We start from the raw sequence: 26105 nt of genomic DNA, 5'->3' as shown, positions 1-26105 counted from the left end.
CTGTAAAAAGGCGTAAGGAAGTTGGTGCTTTGTGTTCATCTTGGTTTTTTTCAGAATTTCAGAACTCCGTCGATAAAAACTTAACCGATTGACATCAAGAAGACAGGAGATTCCTTTTTCGTGGGCTGAAGGGTGATATTAAGTCTGCACTCCAGCTCCTGCAGAGAAATCTATCCCTTGATTTCGGAATGCCATTTTCACTATAAACAAACCTGCATTTTTATACCTGTTTTTTCTCCTTATGGGAGAGAGTATTGGATTGATGTTTGCTAGCGGAATCCCTCCATTGGCTAGTTAAAAGTTTGATTTTATTAAGACTCAATAGTATTTTTTACTTGTATATCATGTTTATATATATATATCTCTCCCCCCCCCCATTCAGCGGTTTAAAAGATGGCCTGCCATCCAAAACCGGAAAGAAAAAGACAGAGAAGAAGCCGCGGCATCTTCTCAGTGACCTGCCCCTGCCTCCGGAGCTGCCTGGAGCAGACCCAACTTCCCCTCACAGCCCCGATGAGAAGAAGCCTGGATCGGCCGCAAAACGCCGGCCAAAGTAAGTCTGCGAAGAAATAGGATTATTGGGTTATAAATGGCTGCTATTACAGGAAATAATTATGAAAAAGCAAACCGCTAATGTCAGGCTTCCCCGCTGGCTTGGATACATTAAAAAACGGTTTGGACATATTATGTATTGCCGTGTGGAATAATCAGAATCTCTTGGTGTAAAAGTGAAATGGTTCTTTTCACTCTTGATCCCACAGGGGCTGCATACAGTTACCGAGTAATCCTCCATCCAGTTCCTCTTGCAGAAAACGGCATAAAAGCCAGAGATGAATGCGCTTGCCAGTGCAAGGGGGTTGTGACCACCTCAGGCCAGAATTAGAAGCTGTTGTGAAAGATGTCTTCATGTTGTTTCATCACTCAGAAGAAAGCTGTTTTATTCATGTGGTCTTGATCTTAAGTAAAGGTCACTCCCTGGTTTTTGCCTGCTGCACAGCCATACTGATTTCAATCACTTGAAGTATTTTTAGGACATTTTAAAAACACAACCAGTGTTTCATAGATGCCCGATTTCGTCTAATTACCGTTAAGATATGCTGCATGTCCCACTGACGGCTTTCCTTAATTTACCTTAGATTTTCAGTCCTAGACAAGAAAGCTTACAAATTAGTGGAGGCCTCTTGACCCGTTTAGCTCAGTTTGTTTCTAGAAATTCCAGGGTCCTTTCAGTTAGCAACATTATGAGCTGCAAATAACAGTTAATTTGACTGACTCCCAATCAGAAATAGTTCATATAAGTCAATGAGATCAGGATGGATGTTTGCCCGTTGTGCCTTCCGGCATGTAGGGCCAGCAACCTCCTGTTGCTGTTTCCGTAAACATGAGTTTTTTACAGGACAGGGTTTGTTAGCCTTGTGCCCAACCTCCAACGTGGAGGACCTGGTGCCCGACGTGGGACACAAACCCACTACCCTGAGATTATGAGTCGCGTGCTCTACCAGCAGAGCTAGTGGGGGCACTTAAATGAGATCAGAAGTAGAGTAAAAGACAGGGGAAGGTTGTAGCCCTCAAAGACTGTCCACCTCTGAACTAGATTCTGGTATAGTTTGTGAACTAGTGGCTTTTGCAGACTATCGTGTCAGGAATATTCACTGTAGAAACTGCAAGGCAAATTCCAAAGGGCTTAGACACAGTTTAGAACTGGGTGAACGCGGACGCGTGGCGTGGCAAGTGATTTTTAACATTCACAAGTGCAGAAGTGAATTATACAGAATTGTTCTTGAGAGTGTAAGGAAGCAATAGAAAGGCGGGCGGAATGTTAGGATAGATCTGAAAGCGCCGAATTCAAATCAAGAGATGTTAAATAGGAATCCTTTTTTAACTGTGTCTTATAAACCTGATGTTATAAACGGATAAACCTGGATGTATTCCTACCATCAATAAAAATCTAAGCAGACTGTACTTGAGCAATGACCTACTTAACCTAATTGTTATACGTACCCGAAACATGATGGTCACTTTGTCTTCGTTTGAGTGCATTTCTAATGTTGAGTGGAGGCACATATATGTTATATAGGAGTCCTGGCTAGGTATTGGATATTCCCAATATCCAATTAGAGTGCATTTTTCCAAGTGATTTGACTTCTCTGTGGAGTCACAAATATTAGAATAATGATTTATGTGTTCTTGGATCATTTTTAAAGAAATTCAGAATTCACTTTGTTCTCTCTGTATAAGATGATTTATGTGCCATGCGTTATTTCATCAATAAGAACAAGAGTATTATTGGCCCTGTTGTTAGGTGGTTCTAATTATTTGGGAGCTGTCCAGGGCACAGGAGTCGATTTTCAGCAAGTGCTTTGGTTTCGTCTTCTTAACAAAGACAAGCAGAGCAGGTTTGAATGGCTAGTGGGAATTCTCCCTTTCTGCATGGTCCTACTGTGGAATGGCTCCCACCCAAGGGGACAGCAGCTGAGGGTCATGCGTCAGACCCACTCTCTGCTTTGTGTTTTGCTTCGTTTTGATATATAACCAATAATTGCACTTGCCCATAAACCAATACATCTTTATGGTGAACTCATTTGTTGAGTAGTTTGATTGAATGTGGGATAAAGGAATGTTTCATTGTGTTACATCTGTATTAACATCCGTTTCAAGCCCAAAAGTCTCACAGGATATCGTACGTATTGTTTTTGCTTCGGCTCCACAAATACAGTATGCTTCGCCTGGGTCAGTGTAAAAATCAAGTGTAATCTGTGACGTCTGATTTTCCTTAACTAATGCAATGAATTCTCCATTCGTACCTTGAAGAATCTGCGGCCCCCGATTTGGCGAGATAAAGGAGGCGGAGATAGACTGGGGAAAGCGATGCGTGGACAAGTTTGAAATTATTGGCATAACAGGAGAAGGTACCTATGGGCAAGTCTACAAAGCAAAAGACAAGGACACAGGTAAAAGTCGCAATGGTTTCAGTTTTTTTTTAGATTTGAAAGAGCACTTGGGCCTGTTTTTGTCATGTTTTTAAGTTTGTAGGTGTATTAATGAGGATTTACCTTCTATTTTCAAGTGATGCAGGGAGGATACAGAAAGCAACATGACAGTTTACAAACACAGTCTTAAATTTACCTGGTACACCCTGAAAACTGTGGTGAGGGAGATATTGAATTTGAGAAAAATGAAAACCAGTTCTTTAAAAAAAAATGAGAACAAGGAAGCATATTGAAGCAGTATTGAGCAGTTATTTTCTTTATTAAATTATATCATGTTCCTTAGGACATGATAAAAATGGTATGAAGGGGTATTAATGGCCTTTATTCCCCAGTCTTTAAGTCAAAATCATGGGCAGTCTTGTTTTCCCCAGCTGAAATGGTTGCCCTTAAGAAAGTGCGTTTGGACAACGAGAAGGAAGGCTTTCCCATCACTGCCATTCGGGAGATCAAGATTCTCCGGCAGCTCAACCACAAGAGCATCATCAACATGAAGGAGATCGTAACTGACAAGGAGGACGCCTTGGACTTCAAAAACGATAAGGGTATTTCCTTTTTTAATTGCAATTTAGAATTTAACATTGCAATCCCTCCAAGAATCTGTCTCTGGAAGCACTGGGAGCAAGGTGGGCTGCAGCCTGGATGGGATAGAACAGACACACGCCAGACGCCAATATGAACAATTGATTGAATCGGGGGCACCCAGAGGAAACACACATGAACGCAGGGAGAACATACAAACTCCCCACAGATGGTGCTCCAGAAATTGAGCCCAGGGCCCAAGCAGTGCAAGGCAGCAGTGCTAACCACTGCGCCGTCACACTATCTTAACATTGAATCTCATTATAAAAAAGGAATACATTGATGAGAATTTAATTTCAGTACTGTTCATGGTCGGTGTCATAAACTGGGTAAACCCTGTCCTATCTTAAGTTATTACAGTACTCTGTAAGATCCTTATATCTATATCAGACTGAATCTTGCCAGAGCGGCTCTGGGCACATCACAGTTTATCACGTTGACTGGGGCAGTCTTTGACTGAAACGGTCCAGTTTCCCATCCCAGGTTGTTCAGGATGATTAAACCCTTTTATGCCTGAGACCTACAGTACACTTGTTAACACTGCCTCATGCCTAATTTTAGATTTCCAGTTTTCATGTCTTTAACTGTTTTGTCCTTTGTGGGACATTTGATGTAAGCCTTTCTGCCAGGTTGTCATTGTGAATGAGAATTTGACCTGAAGCTGGTGTAATAAATCCCTATTTATTAAATGCGTGCTTATATATAAATAAATAGGTATATAATCAAGTGCAGTTAATTATAAACAATTGGTAGTACTTAATTGGAAAGATTAAACAAAGAAACATAGTACATGATTTTACATTTAAAAGTAATTGGAGGTAACTCACTCGTCCTTTCAATGCAGAAATTTGATTTTCTAACCCACCAGGTATTCATTTCCCATGCAGGGGTAGCTAACTTGAATGGGTTCTAGTTTTTATGTATGCGTCTGTCTTTTTAGATGTCTGTCAAAGTTCAGCATATTTCTGAAGCAACATCTGAAAGTTTTATGTTCTGGGTAACATGTCAGAATGTGTTTCACGGTGTTCTCATAAATTCTTATCAACATTGCATAACATTTCTTCAGAGGTTTGAAATGCCATAAAATTAGAAAGTAGAGAATGAGTGCCAATTAATTATTTTGGCAATTATAAGAATAACTTGTTATTCTACTGCCACCAATCCTTCATCATAATTGGCTCTATCATTCTATCCCCACCATCGTCACTACTAAATGAAAGTCCAATAACCTATTTGAACCATTTGCAGATTACACATGTAGATTGCATTAATTTATGAAAATGTGGTTGCTTTAGTGCAAGGGCAGATTTGGTGAACAAATCTCTTTTCCATATTTTATGTTGTTGGTACTGTAGATTCATGGCTTTCTCCATTTGTGGGGGATCGCTAGAAAACGTTTCCCATAAATTGGTAGGGATATCCTGTGCTTAAATATAGACTAGGTTACCAGTTGTACTTTTTTTCTGATTACTGACAGTACCTATCCTTTGCCAAATTTCTAGGCGCATTTTATTTAGTGTTTGAGTACATGGATCATGACTTGATGGGCCTACTGGAATCTGGATTGGTTCATTTCAACGAGAGCCACATTAAGTCTTTCATGAGGCAACTAATGGAAGGCCTGGACTACTGCCACAAGAAGAACTTTTTACACAGAGACATCAAGTGTTCAAACATCCTTCTTAATAACAGGTACATTGATTTAGATTATTGCGGGATGTATTCTTAAATGCATAACAGTTAATATAATTAAGAACAGCAGTTCTCGTCTTGATCTTCTTGATTTAGTTCCATTCTTTAGAAAATTAATGAATATATTACTTAGAACAATATGGGTATGATTTGACAGTCATGGCTATACTAATGTAGGGTGGGACTGTTCTTAAGTAAATGGCTAGAGGAGCTGCTGCTGTTCTTTTTCCTCTCTGAGCAGATTAAAATAGCTGGTGCTCTTGAAACCATAGGATACCCGTATTGAGCACCGCCAGTTCACATATAGCAGGCATAAGCTTCCAGGCATAATCTACTAGCCTGAGGAGAATCAAGATTAAGCCCTTTTGTGGTCTGAGTTTTAAAATCAATAACAATGTGTCTTTAAGAAAAAATAATGAAAGAAACATGCCTTATGCTTAAAGGGAATTACGCTCACCATTATGTTTCTATTGGGGTTGAGTTGCCCTATGTCTTGATGGAGCCTGATATGGCCTCTTCGTTGAAAGTCTATGTCGTGTTGTAGGATTTTTGTTAATGTTTTGTTCCCTACATTACTTGTTAAAGTGAGCTTCAGGAAAAGGGAGATACAATTCTTGGACAGTTTTTGTAGCGTGCCATAGTCAAGTCGGGATGCATTTATATGAAAATTAAGTTTTTATATGATTGTGAAATAACCTTGTGGGTCTGAATCTCTGCTTCCATAAATTATTTGAATAAGCGAAACCCTCATCTCAATAATTTCTTTGGTAGATTGCATATTCTTTCTGTTGATATTTCACATTACAATTTCCTGAAACAAGCCATTAAAATTAGATTTTTATACATTGAACTCTGTACGGAAAGGCCTTTAAAACAGGAAAACATAGTATAATAGATAGTGATACGAAGAGAATTTAACTTTTTACAAATAAGAAGTTATTATTTATTATTATATTAGTTATTTATTTGTATTAGGTATGGTAGTACTTAACATGTACTCACTGATTCTTCTGCTTTCCACAAGGGGGCAGATAAAACTTGCAGATTTTGGTTTGGCCAGACTCTACAATTCAGAGGAGAGGTAAGTAAACTCACTTAGACATCTTCCTTATCACTGTGTGTACTTTGCTTTTTCAAGTCTGACTTTAACCTCAAATGACAAAAGGCAGACCTTACCTGGTCCCACATACAAAAAAACTACTTTTTGGACCATGAATATTATAACAGCTTAGCTAAGAACTGACAGTTATTTCTTTTTTATATCCAAAAATATAAACTTCTTGGACTTTTCTGTGAATTTTCATATTGGGTATCAGGATGGATGAGAACATATCACTACTGTACTGATCCTGCGTACTTCATTTCTTTTTCCAGTTCTCTTAGTATTATGACTGCATGATGTGTATTTATATACATCAGTTTTAATATGTTTTCACTGTTTTTACCTCTGCTGGTAAAATTCATACTTAAATAAATTTGGAGCTGCTTTCTAATTTGAGCAAGACAGAATGAGAACATGGAAAGTGCAACTTGGAGGTGTGTGATTGGAGAGCTGTGTCAGGGTGGGTGAGCGGCAAGCCTACATGTAACGGTTAATTCCACACCGCAAAATAGAAAGGAGCACACACACCTGAAGAAGACTCGGCTGCGACAGGTTGCGTTTCTCCTTTCTGTTTTTCACCTCAGAATGAACCTTTACTTGTGCAATTACAATATTTTACCAGTCAAAAACATCACACGTTGCGATGCAGTACTTATATTTATGTTGTAAGTTTTTCATGCACTGAATAAATGTCTGGTGGTTAGGACAGTGAGAATGCACATATATAATATACTGTATAAATATATAATTATTTACCTTTCACTCTGAATGCTTAGTTATGCTGTCTTCCTCTCATTATGTAATATTATACAACCAGAGTCCCTTGTTACAGGCTAACATTTTATTTTGAACTCTTAACCAATTAGTTTATAATTGATGTGCTGTATTGTAGTAACTAACATGCCAGCTGCATGAACATGATGAGCCTCCAGGGACTCCAATAGCATTTAACAGTTATTTTTGTCCTAGTCCCTGTGAGAAGCTGATATATCAGGCAGTCATAATTATAACAAAGTAACCAAATATTCCTGCTTTCAAAGGCTGTTGACTATATAATTGATTCTGCTTGAATATGTGCAGGACCATCTAGATACTTTTAAGCGGTCTGCATCTTAACACCTAGCTGACTGAAAGCACAAGTCTACACTGTCTATACAATCTCACTGGGAAAGACTTACACCTTATGATGCCTCTGTCTATTAACAAAAACTGAGCAAAGCTGTTCATTACAAGAATTACAGAAGTGTAGGTGCATTAGTGGCGTGTGTTATTAGAGGCAGTAGTTTTCCCAAATCATTCACTGCCTATCCTGAGTAACAATATCCTTGAGAATTTATTTTCTTACCAGAATAAGTGCCTGATAAAATCATTTTATCGGTTTCTAGGCATTAGAGATCGTAATTATTATGATGAAGAAGCTCTGAAAACACATAGTTTCTACTTCGTCTAAAATGGAAGGGTGGGTTTATGGTGAAGGATGGTGGGATAAGCCTCCGGGGTTATAATTCTGCTAAACTTTGTGACTGGAAGGGTTGTATTTTGTTCACTTTGGGACTCGGCGATCTTCTGTGTGTTTGTGTTTCAGCCGACCCTATACGAATAAAGTTATTACTCTGTGGTACCGCCCGCCAGAACTGCTGTTGGGAGAGGAGAGGTACTCACCAGCTATTGATGTCTGGAGCTGTGGGTAAGAACCTTGGAAAATTATCGGAGAAAACAAACATCCTTCCTTTCATGTGTTTCCAATTAAGGAAACGTGTTTTAATATGGTTTCCTATCAGTCCTAATACTGCCTTGTTTTCACTCTTAGGTGTATTTTGGGCGAACTGTTCACAAAGAAACCCATCTTTCAAGCAAACCAAGAACTCGCACAGTTAGAACTTATCAGGTGGGTTAAGGTCGTCTTTCTCAACGGAACCCAAAAGGCCTTCATTATGTAATTAAAATGAAAATGTCTTTAGTCCTCAGTCGAAAGCAGTGCACAGTCTGAAATTTGATAGTTTATAAAATATGATGATATTGGGTTCTTCTGCACTGGTGACCTTTCATTAAAACTATATAAATAACATTCTCTGTTAAGAATAATTTATGTCAGAATTGCTACACAATGGAAAAGAATTGTATATATGGGTTGTTAGTTTTTTTTATTGGCTAAAATGGTTTAAATGTCACAGCATTGTTATACTGCTTGAAGGATGCACTAGATTCCTGTCTGATGAAATTGAGTTTTCACTTCCTTTCCTGAATGTCACCAAAGAAGAGAACAGAAGATCTTTAGACTTGTTTGTTGGGCATTTATAAAAAGGCTACACATGGATTTTCAAGGCTGTTAGAGTGTGCTTTGCGCAAAGCTTGGGATTTGAAGGAGCTTACTGGCACTGGTAAAACACAACCTGACACTAGCGTACACATTTTCGGCGTTTTTTAGTACTTTCCTCTCTACAACTGTTTTTAAATGTCAGTCACAGAAAAACAGATTATCATCGTGAGGAAGCGGCTTAGGCAGAAATCACGCAGGAACAATTCATCATTATGGTCACGGAAATGCTTTGGAAATGTTTTTGTGAACATTCTCACGGGCACTTCGACATGTTGGAAAAATCTGAGTTGATGACCAGTTCAACCACTGCTAAATGCATTAGTCATCAATGAGGTAAAAACAAAAGTCACGGCACAGCCTGGCGGTAGTGGAAATGACCCAGAGTGCAAACGTCGATCACTTGTTTGGCTGTCAGGAGGACCCAGCAAAAAAAAAATGGAAAGATTTTAACCAAGCATTTGCTGTTCTCTTCTGTGCAGTACATTTATATTTTCCTCCAGTTTCTCTCAGACTAGGAAAATGATTACAGATCATTTCCCTTGGGATTGAGGATAAGCTGTAGACATTCCTACGCTACCTCAGACATCAGTTGTGTGTTCTTCAGATCAGAAGTGGTGTGCTGGAGCTCGCGTTTGTGCTCTGGGGCTTTCCTGTGCTTCTCTGCACAGATTCCCGTCGTCTCATCAACAGGAGTTCGTAGTTCCCAATTTCCCTAGTTATTTGTTGGAGGAGTGGCCCAAGAATAACATCGTTTTTTTTTTAATTGACTCCTTTTGTCATGACTATTATCCATTTGGGTCTGGGAGGGCTGTTTGTCAAACTGTGTCCCAGTATTTGTGTCCAGTAAACATCAATGCATGTATGTTTTTATTTTCTCAAAGGGAAGTACCACTTTCTTTTAAAAACATAAACTCTCGGGTTCTCCCTTGTTACATTAGAGGGGAGGCTCATAGCTGTGATTGGAAATTCCGATCAGTTTCACTTGTCCAGTGCTTGTTCAGCCTTAATTTTAGTCATTTCAACAGTTTTAACCTACTCTAAATACTCTTCAGTTCTGGGCATGAATTTGTCAGATTTACACCGCTGCTTTGTTTTGGGTAGGGTCAAATGAGCGTGTAAAGTTCAACTTTGTTTTTTATCTCCTTTGGTAGTCGGATCTGCGGCAGTCCTTGTCCAGCGGTGTGGCCCGATGTCATTAAGCTGCCGTATTTCAATACGATGAAACCGAAGAAGCAGTATCGAAGACGACTAAGGGAGGAATTTGCATTGTACGTGAAGCATTTTTTTTTGCATAATACAATATCTGTTCTGTTGGCAAAGCATATTTAAAGATTTTTTTTATAACCATTTACGAAAGCAAGAAATTTTTATTTGAAAAAATTGCACCTCCCATATTTAAATTCTGTAGTGAAACCTACACAACCATTTTAGGTGACATAAAAGAGAACAGTATTATTTTGAGTAACTTGCTAATCATACTAGAGGGGTATGGGCAAGTGGGAAATAAGTTTAAGGACTATCACAAAGTCTGTTTCTAAAAGTATATATTGTAAAGGGGTAGAATTGTATAACATGAACCATATATGAAAACAGTCTTTGCAAACCATTATCATACAACTATTCTGTTTTTTTTAATACATAAAAGAAGCTAAATGGTCATTAAGCCTCTTAGCATTCCAGTGTAGCTTCCCGAAATAAGTAACGATAAATCAAAGTGAAGAAGGGCAAGAAAAAAGAAAAATGATCAGCATTTCTTACAGCCAATTTCCATGCAGACTTTTTTTGTTTCTGTACCTTTCATGTGAGGTGCACAGCGCTGGCAGGATATGCTGTAAATCATACACAGCTGTTTTTGCTTTGGAAGCGTCAGACTGATATACAGGTGTCATTGTGCTGTCGCGATTTCATTGTAATGCTAGGACTTCCTCTTAATGCAGGACTCTTCAGTGTGAGCTCCTCTTACGTATTGGTGTTTTCCCTTTTTATTAGCATCCCCTCCACAGCGCTCGATCTCTTTGATCACATGCTTGCACTGGATCCCAGCAAGCGCTGCACTGCTGAGCAGGCTCTTCAGAGCGATTTCCTGAGGGATGTCGACCCTGCCAAAATGCCCACCCCTGAGTACGTATCCCACAGCATTTTTCTCTTGAAGTACCTTTACTTCCGACATTGCTCATGGATGATAATGGGAATTGCTTATCTAATTTACTTGGATATTTATGTCATATATGTAATTTTCCATTTGCTCAGGCTGCCTTGATTATTGCACACAGGCCTACACTTAGCTCACAGGTTTATTGTAAGTGTCTAAAGTAATAAGAAGCGATTTACACAATGTACAAGTGCCATACAGTCCCATGTCAGAGGCTATAAGCTCCAAATGCTTGATAAATGTTGTGATTTTTTTTATCTTTGCTCTCATCTTATTTTGTTATTTTTGGAATCGTCCCTATTCAAAAACTAAGCTCAAATGTATTGTTGGTGCCAATTATTGTTTGCGTGCTTAGAGTCCACAGAAAATGTGGCTTTTTGTATTATAAAAGGGTTTGTCTGGCTGTTTAAGAAAAAAAAAAGCATAGACAAAGAAATAGTCGTTTGACCTGAGTACATAAAGGAGTGGTGGCGAAACAGCAGCATCTTGTAGTGCAGCCTTGTACGTCTTGCAGGGCCTGATGCAGAAGCAGGGGGAGAATATGGATGTTTGAGCAGTGTGTGCAAGTGGATTGTTAAGAAATGTTTTAATTCCTTGGTGGTTATCAAATGTTAATTTTAACCTTTGAGGACTTTTCTTATTCTTCAAGGGTGCTGTTATACCATAAATTAGCTTGATTTTACTTTTTTTCTGCTGATCTGCTGTGTGAGTGTGTGGGCCCAGCAATTGACTAGCGTCCCATCCAGGGTGTATCCTGCCTTGTACCCGGTGATTGCGGAGATAGGCTCTAGCTCCCCCATGACCCTGAATTGCATGAAGCAGTTAGAAAGTGGATGGATGGAGATTAAAACTGATCAACTGTCAAAAGTGATCCGTTGATCACAATCATGACCGTGATCCACCAACGGGAGTTTACCTAAGTCACCATGTTAGCAAGAGAGTTGATTTGGTTGGTGAGGTGATTTATCCTGATGAATGTCATGCCTGGTGGAAATCAAGAAACAAAAACACAGGAACTTGAACTGGAAGACAATCTATGTTGGTTTGTCAGGGAATTATAGTGCTTCTTTTGTTCTGGCAAAGAATAGAAGGAACAATTTACCCATCCAGAAAACAGATGGATGGATGCTTCCCCAGTTTGGTGACAAACACGAGAAGCCATTAGTAAGTTTCCCCAATCCCCTCCTGCAGTCTCCCTCTGTGGCAGGACTGCCACGAGCTGTGGAGCAAGAAGCGCAGGCGGCAGAAGCAGATGCCCGAAGAGATGACGGCGCCCAAGGTCCCCAGGAAGGACACGGCCTTTGGACTGGACGACAGCAGGAACAGCACGCCCCAGGGTTTCCCCCCAAATCAGCACAAATCTCAGGGCGCCTCCGGCACAGGTCAGCAGCTAGACTGGGATGTACTGTATATGAATCCAGCTGTGGTGTTGCTGTTGCTCAGCCTGTCACTTAATTCTAGAAGCTGTAAAAAGCTCCTTTTTAAATCAAAAAAGGTGAAGACCTTTCCACTATAAAAAAACGCATGCCCCGAAAACTAAAATGGAATTAAAAGACGTTTTGGTGTCCCAGTGCTTTAGGGGGGTAGAGTTCTCATTCCTAAGGAGAAAACCTGAATTCTGAGTTATAATTGGAAGCTAAGGAATTATATTATCCCAGCCTTGCTAATTCCAGTTAGTGTCCTATGAAAATTTACTCAAATTAAAGAAAAGTACTTTGGCTTTTCCATGACACCTGTGCTACAGGTAAGCTGTGAATGTGTAAAACTGTGGCAGGCCACGGATAGTGTGGACAATTAACTAGCATTACTCCAGTGAAAGGTGGACACCAGAATGAGCAAGAATTCAGATTACATGCTATGATTACAGAACTGTCTGTCTATGGGTTTTCTGCAGATACTAAAGCCACTGGATCCCAGCTGACAGAGGAACAGCTGACTGCGTTGCTGAACCTCCTGCAGTCCAAGACCTCAGTCAGCATGGCCCAGTTTGCTCAGGCCATGAATATCAAGGTGAACCCTGACATGCTGCAGCAGCTCAACAAGCTGTCCCTCCCGGCCGGGATCTTGATCGATCCTGAGAAACCTCCGGAGCCCCAGCCACCCGAGCCCCAGCCACCCGAGCCCCCAAAGGCGGCGCCGGCAAGCCAGCCCCCCGCGCCCCACACCCCCCCGCTTCCCCCCCTGCCGAAGCCGGAGAGCGAGGTCGTCCCCTCCGCCATGCAGAACGCCTTCACGGTCCTGCTGTCCCAGCTCCTGAAGGTGCAGCAGACGCAGAAGAAAGACCCCCCTGCCCTCGGAGAGACGGAGCCCAGCACCGCGAGCGACACCCCGCCCGAGGCTCGGCAGCCCCCTGAGCCCAGCCCCGCCTCGACACCAGGTAAAAATACAGATCGCCCACATTACCGAGCACGTACCGGGGGGGGGGCAGCATCAAAATTAATTGTTGCATCTGTGGGTAAGTTTCTTTTTCACTTAACAAACCAGACACACTCCTCTTCATCTTCAGGGTGCTGGGAGCTACAGATCACCTTAAAAAATTCCAGCACAGGCATGATCTTGATTTTCCGTTTATATTGAAACCATCGGTTAATCAGTTTAAGAAGGATGCTGTAAATACAGGGACCATTCCATTTCAAAGCGTGGTTATTTTGAATGTTTGACTGGTGTTTGTGGGTATACATGACGAAACCTGCTAGCAAGAAAACTGAAGCAAAAGGGTAAAAACAGTTTTGAATCTGTATAGGTTATATTCGAAACAATTTAAAGTTTATTTGGAATTGTGTGGTAAAGACCACCTAACTGAGATGCAGTTAGCCTACAGTATAAACCGTAGCAGTGGAAAGAAATGAAGAAATAGACAAAATCATGCTTTATTGGGCTAATGAAGCATAAAGTGACTCGTGTATAACGTGTCCTCTAGATGTATTAATACCCCCGATGAAATAAGAGCAAAGGGCTTAATTAACAAGGAAGTTATGGAATGGGTATGTGTTCTCCTGATAAAGAAAATTTGAAGGATATAGGTGTTTGTGAGATCTAACCACAGCTCCATCACATCTCCTTTTTATGTGGTGCTTTCCTGGTGAGGTGAACAGCTTGTAAACCACCTGGCTCTCCTAGTTTGTTCTTAAAGTGGGAAGTTATCCGATTAAACTACAATGCTAAAATTGTTTCCCTTCAGGACTGAGCAGGGCAGTGATTCTTAACTGGCTGATGTTCTTTTATTTCCTCTGATATTTTCCATCCTCAATGGAGGAGCTTTGGGCAGTGCTTGTAGATTTTATATGGGAAGCCACATGATCCAGGAGCTGAATTTATTCTCGCTTTCTTCACCATCTTGTACCTCTCTTGAGCAAGGCCCTTTAATATCAAACTCTTTTGATGTTATTTGTCAAAGTTTGCGCTGTCTCTATTCTTATCGTCTGGCTGGGTAACTGTGTTCTTTAGAGATGATGAGCAGTCTCCTCTCTGGAGCATGCAAGGTTCCCTGATAGCTCTAATAGATCAGCTAAAAAGGTTGACCTCTTTCTGGCCCTATTTCTTTGCCAACTTCTGTGCCACTTCGCCCTGTGCATTGTCGTGAACATCTAACTGAGGATACTTTGCAATTGCGATAGTGCTGCCCTCCGTCCTTCTTAGACTTCTGTTTTACCTCCTGATCTGTGGACCTTGCTGGACCTTCTGGTTTATTATGAATGGCTTTCTGGTGACATGATCCCCTAATCTGGAGGATGTCTGTGGCCTAGCTGCTCTTACATCTCCCCAGGACCGATTCCTGGTGCTTAAGGAGGCTTAAGCATTTTAAGGTCGATGATCCATTGTTGATTTTGTTCTGTCTGTCCTTCCTTGAATCTGTTCTAACTTTCACCCGATCTACTAGTTTGGCAACCTGAATCTGAGAGGCAAGAACAAACTGGGCAGTCTTGTAAAAATATGTCAGGAGGTCATTGGTGCTGATCTTCCTGCCATCTCCACCATCTATCGCGTGTATTGTGTAAAGTAAAAATCCATCTGTGACGATTCTGCACACCCCTTGTTTAACAAATTCCATCAGAGCACAGATACCGACTCCCCAACGCTAAAACCAATAGATTTAAGTTCTCATTTACACCTTTAGCCATATCCTTAATTAAAAATGGATTTTCTATGCATGTATGTTGTTGTTGTTATGTTTAATTTCTGTCTGTACACCAACACTGCTGCTGTAAAACAAATTGCCCCCTCGGGGATAATGACCCTCTCTGCTGTGAGGTGCTGTAAATGAACAAGTTATTCTTTAAACTGGGGCATATAACCCTCGCTTTTGTTTCCTTTTTTTTTTGCTTTTCAAGTGGCGGAAGACGGCGTGGCCCCGCAGCCGAAAGCCCCCGCTCCGGAGCCTCCGCTAATCCTCCCGCCTGACCAGAGGCCCCCCGAGCCCCCCGAGCCCCCCCCGCCGGCGAGCGAGGACCTGGACTACCGCGCGGAGAGGCCCCCGGCCTCGGACGCCCACGGCGGAGTGAAAGCCGCCCTGCTGCAGCTCCTGAGCCAGAGCAGCGGCCCCGAGCCGGAGTACCAGCCCGAGGGCCCCTACCACGCAGGAGGCAGCGATTACAGAGACGGCTACGGGCCCGTGCCCCCCTTCTCTTCTGGCGTTTACCCCCCCGAGGGCTACGGCAGCAGCTACCTGGGCGGTGGCGAGAGGGCCAGCTTCTTGAGCGGCCTAGGCGGAGGCTTGCCGTCGCACTCGCTGAGGGAAATGTTTAGCGGCGGAGCCGCCGCCCCTCACTCGGGCAGCGGCGGGCGCCCGCTGACTCCCGGCTACCAGGAGCCTTTCCCGAGTTCCCTGGGTTACGGGGACAGCGGGGGCGGCGGAAGCAGCTTTTCGGGCCGGGGGGCAGCCGGGATGCTGTTCAGTGGGGATAAGGACCACCGGTTCGAGTACAACCACAGCCCGCTGCCTATGCTGGCCAACAGCAACGCCGGTGGCGGCCATCCTGAGAGCGCTCATGGGGGAGGTATGTCCCTGCCAGGCAACTTTCACAGCTACAACCACAGCCTCAGCAGACAGGACAGCATGACGGCTGGGGGACCCCCACAACCCCAGGCCTGGGGCTCCCCCTCTCAGGCCTACGCCCAAGGCTACAGACCGCACATGAACACATCCACTCTGAGAGGCAGGGGGTTACCATACTGAACCTCCGGGATGGATGCAAATGAAATACAAATAAACCCTCTCAGGATTTGACTTTGCAGTTAACAGACTTGATTTAAAACAAATATTCTAAAGAAGGATTTTTTTTTGTATTTTGAAAGTAAAACAAACTGGGGTTAGGGAGGGTGGGTTGCTCTTACCATTTCGTATTGTTTGTAATCTATTCTACTGCTGTCTTTTAAATTAAGGGTTTTTTTTGTGTACATTTACCAAGCCAGGTTATAATTTTTATCTGTACTTTAGCTTTTTTTTTTTAAATGGCTTTAGACAGAATAGTATTAATGTTTTTTAAATTGCTGAACAATTCAGCAAACCTGTTAGGTAAAGGCCAAGGAGCTCCTTGTGCACACATTGAAAGATAATATAATTTTGGACCAACTACAGTATGTTTTACATTCAGCTAAGAAAATAATTCTTAAAGACACTGGATACGTTGGTCTGCATACGACGTCAACTTTGTACAGGAAGGTCACTTTTGGGTTTGAACTGACTCTCAGTGCTCTTCTGGTGACTGAAAACTAGTACGCCAAGTGTCTTTATTTATGGACTTAAAAAATTACAGAAGCTCTGTTCTGTATGTAATTCGGTCGCTTACCCTTCTGAAAATCAAATTAGTTGAGACATTTTACCCAAGTGTAAGAAAGCAAGAAAAACTTTTTGTACTTTGAAATTTTCCGGTAATGTTTATTAAAGAAATACAAATAAAAAAAATGGTCTTTGGTTGCTAACTTTTACTTCATTCTTGGAACGTGCTCAGAAATAAAATTGTATAATCAATGTATGTCAAAAGCCATTGCAGATTAAGCATATGGATGCTATTACAATACTAATATTAGTCTATGTGTAATATCCACAGAAATCATGTTTGTAAAAGTCATCACTGAAATTAGTTGTTTTTGAGAATGGGAGAAATTTAAAGATCAAGCATTTATATAAAAAAAGATGTTATCTGCCTGTGACTTTTCTTTTACTTGTTCTTTAAATTATGCTCTTAACCAGTTGGTTACCTTCATTTCTAAGATGACAGCTTGCATCCACAGCTAAGATGCGTCTTGGTGTGCTGCTCTCTGTCTGATGCTACCTGCGGTCTAAGAGCCTGGGTTTCTGAGTGGTTAAGGACAAGGACTGTTACCATGAAGCTCCCAGTTTAAGCCTTGATTGTGCCTCTCACTGTGTGTTACTAAGTAATTACCAAGTCCTGTTGGATAACAAATTCTACTGAATGAATACAGATGAGAACAAATAATGACTTGATAACTGGAAACACAAGTAACGTTTTTAAAAGCAAAAGAAGAGTGAAGTGTTGGCTGTGTTATTCCCACCTGTGTGTACATTATACTGCACATCATATGTGTGTGCATTGAAAGATAATATAATTTTGGACCAACTATGTTTTGCATTCAGCTAAGAAAATAAGTCTTAAAGACACTGGATACATTGGTCTGCATACGACGTCAACTTTGTACACTTTTGGGTTTGAACTGTCAGTGCTCTTCTGGTGATTGAAAATGAATACGCCAAGTGTCTTTATTTATGGACCTAAAAAAGTTAAGACTCGTTAAGAAAGCTATAGAGGAGCATTAGTACTCCCCATAATGTTGTAGAGCTGAAGCTCGGCTGGAATAATACCCAAGGGACAGAAGGGTCACAGTGATCAGAAAACTGTCCTACAGTGTTTCATATATCAACAGTGTTATCAGCATGTAGTCTGATCCTGGCAGATCTCAAAAGCTAAGCAAAGCTGAGCCTCATCAATACTGGAGTGGCAGCTCTCTAAGGGACCTGGGGGACAAGTGTCTTCAGGTTTTCATTCCATTTTTAAGCAGTTTCTTATTAAACCCTTAATTGAACCATTTGATTGGGTCCAACAGTCATGACTTAGTCTCATAAATCTGTTTTCAACAAATATTGTATGCTATCAATTTATCAATTAATGACGTGCAGACATAGGTGGTATGATCCCGTTAGTTGGAATTTACCCAAATCATTGATGCAAAGGAGAGGGGACTTTAGACCTAGTATCTGATATGGGTTTGTTGCTAATTTTCTATTGAAGAACTGAAATGGTGTTAAGACTACAAGGGCTCAGTTCGGTTCAAGGGCTTGATGAGCCAAACTAAGAAAGGTCTGATGAAATGATAAACAGAGGACAGAAGATCTAGAGCTGGTAGATGGTGCTCTTAGAAACGCCTGTTTGTTCCTATAAGGGATAGGTGACAAACCTTTTTTTTTTTGTGGGGCAGAATTTCCAGAATAACACCCCAGTATGCTTATAGGTGCCTCTGTGCTTGTAGGAGGTGCTGTCTTTCAAAAGAGACATTAAAGATCTTATTTAACTGTTCATTGGAGTAGCGATGTTAACTCTGGTGTCCTGGCTAAATTCTACTTGAGGCTGGTACAACCTGGTCTCCCTGCAATTACAGCATTGGTGCAGTAATTCTGGTCTTATTTACCTGCTTTACCTGGTCTGTTTGGTGGGTATACTGCTTGATCGCAGCCATGCATCATCTGGGTGAGTACTGCACATCAGTGGTGGAAAAAGTTAACGTAAGGTATTTAGGGTTTGTTCGGTATGAAGAGCACTGTATGAAATTTAAATTAACTACCTTGCCGTTTTCCAAGATCTACATAAAACCCATGTATGTCACCTGGCTGTGTAAAAACCTTAGTGATTGAGCGCAAAAGTATTTTACTATGGTTTTAACCTTAAACTAATATTCCTAAAGTGAGTGGCTGTTAAATTACACCACTTATTTTTTTATGGGACCTTTATTATTGTTAGCTTAGACATTACAAAGTCTATCAAATGCCAGAGACAGCCTAAACATTACCTAGCAATAGGAGGATCCATCTTCAATCATCAACAGTTTGTGACTACAGTTGGCTTTTTCCATGTGAACACCTGTGATTAACACACTTACTTTTACCCCCATGTGATGTTAAATCGAACACGATAGAAGATTTGTATGGGTGATTGAGAATACTGTGCTGAAGGAATGTTTCATTCCATTTAACATCCTTTTTAACAAGACTGCTAATGCCAGTATAAAATGTTACCATTTCATATTAATACATAATTAATCCCGTTATGGCACAATTGCATGTACTTGAAGTTATTTTGTGCATCAGAAGTATTTCAAAAGAGATTTAACACTGGCTGCCACTTACTATACATACTGTACTCTCCCTTAAAGCAGTAGTAGCTACCATGAATGATAATAATAACACCATCTTTAGGAAGTGCACTTCTTTTTGTTCAACTAGAACTGTAAACTTTCCTTGTGCACACGCTTAAAGCCATGCTCAAGTGGCATTTGTTTCTTAAGCACAGCATATGATTAATGGCAATTGAAGACTTCTATCCAATTTCTAACTGCTTTATCAATTGCAGGATTGAAGGAGAGCTGGAGCCTGTCCTGACAAGCAATGAATGCAAGGCCAAATAACTAAAATCAAAGGTAGGTTAGAATTGCCATTCATTGTGACCATTTTTCCCTCTGCTTTAATCGTTGTCGTATGACTGGCATGCCGGTATACTTGGCTGGATAGCAGATTGAAAATGTTCAATTCCTGGGGTGCTATCTGCACGAAGGTTGCACGTTCTATCCTTTGTTCAAGTGGGTTGCCTCTCACTGTCCAAATACATTCTGGTAGGTTAATTGGCTTCTGGAAAATGTGGTCCTCGGTGTGAGTGTGAGCCCTGCAATGGACTGGATGCCCATCCCAGGTGTATCCTGCCTTGCATTCATTGCTCGCCGAGACAGGCTCCAGCTCTCCTTCGATTGCTACAATGGATAAAACTGTGAGATGAGCAGATTTGTACATTTATAACATGGGTATGCTTAATTGACCTCTGTTCAGGTTCTTTTGTAAAACAGGATTTCCATCTTTCCGTGTTTGACAGATTAAGCAAACGAAAAATAATGAGCACTTCCATTTCAAATAATATGTCGAGCATCAAAAAAACCATATCATTTAGAAAAACTAGCGATGGTGGCTACTGATTGAAGGTTCATTAAGACTGACTATGTTGCACTAAAGTGACTATTTTCATAAGCATATATTTCTCCTAATTTGTGATTAAACACATACAATGAAGTGATTTTACCTGTTCAATATCAAAATTAGTGAAAATCAATTAAGAAAAAAACACACCCCACTTTCTTTATCAAGAGAACATCATCATTGTGCAACTGCCGTGCAAGAGCAACACCTCTGGTAGACTCATCACAGCACTACGTTGATCAAATCCTAGAGCCTCATTTGCTGCCCTTCATCCTGGCATGACCTCACGCCGCTCATATTGCCTTTCTTGGGAGATGAGTAGGTTATACCTTTACTACATGGTCACCGAGCTAAGTCCTGTAAAACATGCAGTGGCTATCCAAAGTATTCACTCCCCCCCCAGACCTATTTCTACATTTTATTAAAGTGTTTCAATATGGAATCATAATGCATTTAACTGTAGAGTGGTTTCTTTCAATGGCAAAAACCCCAAAGTGTCAAAGTGAAAAAAATCAATAGATCCTCCTAAATTCATTATGAATTTAGAACTGAATATAACAGATTGAATAAGTATTCACCCCATTTGAGTCAATACGTGGTAAAGGCACCTTTGGGAAAAATTAGAGTGTTTTCTTGGGTACATTTCTACCAGCTTTGCACATTTGGAGACAGCAGTTTTTGCCATTCTTCTTTGGAAAATTACTCAGACTCCTTCAGGTTTATGAACAGCAAGTTTCCACTCCTGCCACCAATTCTTGATTGGGTTGAGGCCTCGGCTTTGACGGGCCTCTCCAGAACATTGATTTTTTTCTGCGTCGTTGTCCTACTGGAGGAAAAGTTTTCTCCCAAGTCCCATGTCTCTTGCAGACCACAGCAGGTTTTCTCCGTACTTTGCTGCGTCAATTGTTTCTTGTCTTCACAAGTCTTCCAGGCCCTGATGCAGCGAAGCTTTCTCCTAGCATGATACTGCCGCCACCACCAAGCTTTACCGTAGGGATGGTGTTCTCAGGATTGTGTTCACTGTTAACTTGCACCAAACACACCGCTTACCTTTGAGGCTTAAAGATCAAGTTTTTACTTATCAGACCATAGAATCGTCTTCAACTTGGTCTCAAAGTCTCCCATGTGCTTTCTGGCAAAGTATAGTCAAGATCTGATATGAGTTTTGTGACTCTCCCAAATTTGTGAGGCACCCAGGCAATTATCATATATAGTTTCTCTATTCTCAGGCATGAAAGACTGTAAATCCTTAAGAGTTTTCACAGGCCTCTTGGTGGCCTTCCTGACTAGAGCACTTCTTGCCTGGAAATTCAATTTTTGAGGGTACCTTGTTCTTCAGAATTTCACAGTTGTGCCATATTTTCTACATTTCTTTATAATTAGCTTTATTGTGCTTTGGGAGATATGTAATGCCTTGGAAATTTTCTTATAGCACTTCCCTTCTTTTCAATAACCATATCACAGATTAACTTTGAAAGTTCCTTTGTCTTCATGATGTAATTTTTGCTGGGAGCCGTAATCAATTACGGGACCTATGAGAGATGATGAACTCATGTAAAAACATCCTAATTGCACACAGGTGGGCACCATTCAACATATTACGTGACATCTAAAGACATTTGGTTGCACCAGAGTCTATTTAGATGCGTCATAGTAAAAGGGAGTGAATACTTATGCAATCACTTTTCTCTTTTACATTTATAATTATATTTTTTAATTTATAATCACATCATACTGTGTCATATTAACTTTTTGTGAAGCATCTGTCTATTATTACAGGAACACTAATTTAATCCTTCAAAAAAAACAACACTCTGCCGAGCAGATCAAGTGTTACTCTACACTTCCTGCAATGAACTGGGATTAACATGCCAATACATTGGCCAACTGTACTGTAAAATCTAACTGATCAAGTTTTTAGATCTGGAGAGACAGTTTCTGAAAGGCTAAGGAGTATTCCTTCTTTAATTCCACTTGTCCTATCTTGGTCTAACTCTGTTAAAAAAAGTTTTCAGACTTCAATAAACAGTTAAAGTTTCTGTACTTTGAATCAAGTGTCTTTTTAAGCTTTATCTTTTGAAAAATATTAAATGCTAACTAAGCCAAACACCCCCCATTGTACAGAAGTTTAAAAGTAGAGAACAGAAGTTGGAGTTCTACATCTAAAGAGTTTATAATTTCAAATGACAACTGTTACGTCTATTTTAAGCGCTTACCTCAATTAGGAATGCTCATGTCATTAAGCCAGCAGATGGCAATGTAGGCCAATAAATACTGTGAATATTTTAGTTCGACATACTTAACACTGCACAATTCAACAGACATTCACATCTGAAGTGTGTAAACGGTATTATTATTTCTTTATATAAAGTAGCTGAAAATTAACTTAAAATAAGAAAAAAAGCCATTTTTGAAAGTTGTGAATACCAGTTTTTCATTCAGAAATGTATTGAAAATTGTACAAAATTAAATCAATGCCAATAGTGATGATTTTAAGCTAAAAACACAACTACTTCTAGCTACACTTTACTTTACCAACCTTTCCATTCACTTCTCCCATGACCTTGTGGTATTAAAAATATTAACCTAAACAAAATAGGATAAACTAAAGATATTGCAAGAGGTAAGGCACATTTTGTACATGTGCACTGATCCTGAACTTGAAGCTTACCTGAGCAGCACGAAGGACAATTTTAATGTAATTCAATTCAAAGTTGTGGAACATTAACATTTTTTCAATATAATGAATCCCAATGCTGAATTATGATGCATCTAGGCAACAAAATAGAGAATATCTAGAATATGTTTTAACATTTAAAACCTTTGGAAAAGACCTTTCAAACTCTTGAAATGTCAATAACAAATTCCAACAACCACAATGCGTAAGTGCTGAAATTAAATGGCATTTTTGCACTCTTCTGTCTAAAAAATCTTTCTAGATTGGTATGAACTTCCACCCCCCCCCAAAAAAAATAAATAAATTGAAAGCGCAGGTTTTAAGTTGCCACATAGGAAATACCACAGCCCTAGTATTACAAAAGTAAAATTTTCTCCTTTTTTCTTGTTTTCAATTCTGGTTCTGGTGACCTACCTTAGATAACCGAAAGCTTAATCTAAGAAGTTGCTTTAATTGAATATTTGCCTTTTGTTTCTAGTCACATGCCTAGATTTTCTTTCACTTACAAAATATAACAGTTAAAGCTCCACCATGTTTAAGAGCTTACATCAAATTAATCTTGATTATTATTAAGTCAGTGAAGGTTTGTTTGTGTAGCTGAGGGTGGAATAACTTAAAAAACAGGTGTTGGAGTCACCAGGCACAGGATTGGGAACTACTTCTCTATGACAAGATGACAAAAATGGTATATAATGAAATTGGTCAATTCTTGTTGAGGAAGGTCAGATATAAAATGGGGAAAATTATCTTAAAACCTGGGCTCCCATCTTATGATTAAGATTATGTTTCAACATGTCTGTAAGGAGCAGAGTGGTGGCACTGCGCCTGTGGCTGGAAGGTTGCTGGTTCGAATCCCGTGGCCGGCAGAGGAATCCTACTCTGTTGGGCCCCTGAGCAAGACCCTTAACCCCCACTACGCCAGGGACGCTGTACAATAGCTGACCCTGCGCTCTGACCCCAAGCTTCTCTCTCCCTGTCTGTGCGTCTCATAGAGAGCAAGCTGGGGTATGTAAAAAGACGAATTCCTAATGCATGAAATTGTATACGGCTAATAAAGTGATCTTGTAATTAACATTTTTGAAAACACTATTCAAAAAATATTTACCATGAACACACTATACAGTAACACTCATAAATTACATAATACAGTTCAATTTTCACATCTTTCCATTCCTTTACACCACTGCCTTTTCTTACCTCTTTCCGAGCTCAACTCCAAAATCTTACACCACTTCTGAGCTGGTAGACAGTGACTTTAGTTGGAGTGAAGCTGAAATTGTGCAACAAAATGTACTAAACTGTAGAGAATCGAGGCGTGAAAGCATAATGGCCTAGTGTATTTCCTGATGAAGGGAGTTCTCGGGAAAACTCACCTGCTTTCCTTCTTTTGATCTTTAAGCATGGAACAGAGAGGATAACTATATTCCACCTGTTACCGCTTCAACCTGAATCCTCTTACCATAGCTCCCCAGATGGGGCAGTAGGGTTGCACTTTGGACTGGTTGGGTAAGTTGCTCAAGTAAAACCAAAAACAGAGAGATTTGAATGCTATGCACATCCTGTTGTTTTGAAAGGGAGGCAGATACCTGACAAAAGAACTATTTAAAATTCTAGACCCTTAAAAGCAAGTTATGACAGGAGAAATAAAGACGGACTGATCCCTAGGATTCGAAATCTGTTACCAGCAGCTCAATCTTCCTAAATACTGCTTTGGCTCTGTTGTGACAGCATTGCTCCAAATACTACTAAAATCTACTATATCGCATCAACATAAATACAACACTCAAACCTATGAAGCAAGTCATAAGTTCTCTTATTGATATATTATATTATACACAATCTTAAAACATACATTGGTTTACTAGTGTGTAATCTGCTCTGCTAATATCAGGCTCTTTGAACTTAATTAAGTCTGTATGTCTGTTCTAGCAAAAACCCTTATTTTACATATAAAAAATTAAACATAAAAATGCTACATTTGCTTTAAAGCTCTCTCTTTTGTGCTTGCTGGTAAAAAAGAATAATACTTCTGACATTTAGTTTAGTGTAAAATAAGACATTCTCATTAATTTTTGTAATGTCTTTCTTTTTACCTTGGTTACTTTTCTACCAAAGATAAGTGTTAAGAATGTTAATCTCAAAATGCAATCTAGTCCTCTTCTTTTTTTCATTGTTCTTTTGTGCCTGTTAAACAGAGTAGTATTTCACAATAAAAATCTGCACCATGATTACCTAAAAATGTGGCTTTTCAGACTAAGTCCTAAAATGCAAAGATGTTCCTACAAGATACACAGGCTATTGGTAAAGCTTGTGGAAGTACTTAGCATGATGTATAGTATAGCGGGGAAAAAAATTAAACCACTTACCATAAAAGCCTCTTCCAACAGCAAACATGCTTTTAGACACAGTCTTGTTTTATACGTATGCATCAATTAACTTCTGTTGTCATTATGGGTAATTTTGAAACTTTTGTTTGCAGAACATGTTAAAAAAAGATTTTGCTACATACAGTATTGAGTCACGTGATGAACCTAATTTTTAACTTTATTAAAATGACTGCTGTGTTAAAAGTCTGCTCAAGTGTGATGGCATTTTACCTCATAAAAATAATGACCCGTTAAAAGTGTTTTCTGCAGTATCATGAGTTTGTTTTACACATTTGTGATGCACAGTGCACTTGTTTAAAATAGCAAGAGCACGGACATGGACATTGCTAACACTATTCTGAATATGTAAGGAACATAAAAAAGGATTCAAACGAGATGAGGCCATTTGGCCCATCCTATTTGTTTGGGCTGGACATAACAAATGGCAAACTTAATATGCAGCTAGATAAACAAAGGAAGAATAAATCCATACACTTGGAAGCAAATATAATACATTCACCACTTCATATTTCAGTCATTTGGATTGAAAAAAAAAACCAATGGTATATTCCAAAGTGCTTAGGTAATTCATTCTAAAAATATCCCTAATTGTTGCATCTTCAAAAAGGCAGTGTATATTGTAGGATTAGATCTAGGGTGTTTTTGCAAGTGAAAGACAGGTACATCTTTCCAAAGGTCACATCAGCAGCACAAAGGAACCTTTACAGAGTAAAGGAAAACATGCACATCTGTTAAGTATTTTATATGCTGAACAATAATAGTAATAATATCCTTAGTAATTATATCATAAACGCAAAGTAACTAGATTCATTAAATTACAGATACTGCTCTGGAAATCAAATGGCATAACTGGTTGGAAACAGAACTATTACTAATACAGCGGAGAGTTGTCAAACGTTTTGTCTTTGTGGATGAAGAACCCATTTGTTTCCAAATCAAAATCAAATATATTTCTATAGTTATTTAGCATGTACTTATAAGTCTGAAAATGCTAAATCCACAATCCT

General features: G+C 39.9%; 1 protein-coding gene across 1 annotated transcript in view; it reads left to right on the top strand.

Annotated features, from left to right (window-relative positions):
• The window catches only part of cdk13 (cyclin dependent kinase 13), a 31846-nt gene extending 14863 nt beyond the window's left edge, over positions 1-16983 (top strand). The window contains exons 3-14 of the mRNA XM_006634413.3: positions 383-553; positions 2812-2951; positions 3362-3532; positions 5072-5261; positions 6286-6342; positions 7949-8050; positions 8174-8251; positions 9835-9951; positions 10673-10804; positions 12027-12217; positions 12730-13212; positions 15167-16983. Coding sequence (XP_006634476.2) covers positions 383-553; positions 2812-2951; positions 3362-3532; positions 5072-5261; positions 6286-6342; positions 7949-8050; positions 8174-8251; positions 9835-9951; positions 10673-10804; positions 12027-12217; positions 12730-13212; positions 15167-16011 — 2677 coding nt within the window. The 3' untranslated portion in view covers positions 16012-16983. The remainder of the gene's footprint in view (positions 1-382; positions 554-2811; positions 2952-3361; positions 3533-5071; positions 5262-6285; positions 6343-7948; positions 8051-8173; positions 8252-9834; positions 9952-10672; positions 10805-12026; positions 12218-12729; positions 13213-15166) is intronic.
• Positions 16984-26105: the final 9122 nt, after the last annotated feature.

This window comes from Lepisosteus oculatus, chromosome 6, assembly GCF_040954835.1.
Source record: "Lepisosteus oculatus isolate fLepOcu1 chromosome 6, fLepOcu1.hap2, whole genome shotgun sequence".
Taxonomy (NCBI): Eukaryota; Metazoa; Chordata; class Actinopteri; order Semionotiformes; family Lepisosteidae; genus Lepisosteus; species Lepisosteus oculatus.
Note: the sequence above shows the minus strand (reverse complement) of the source record. Positions and strands in the feature narration are given on the sequence as shown.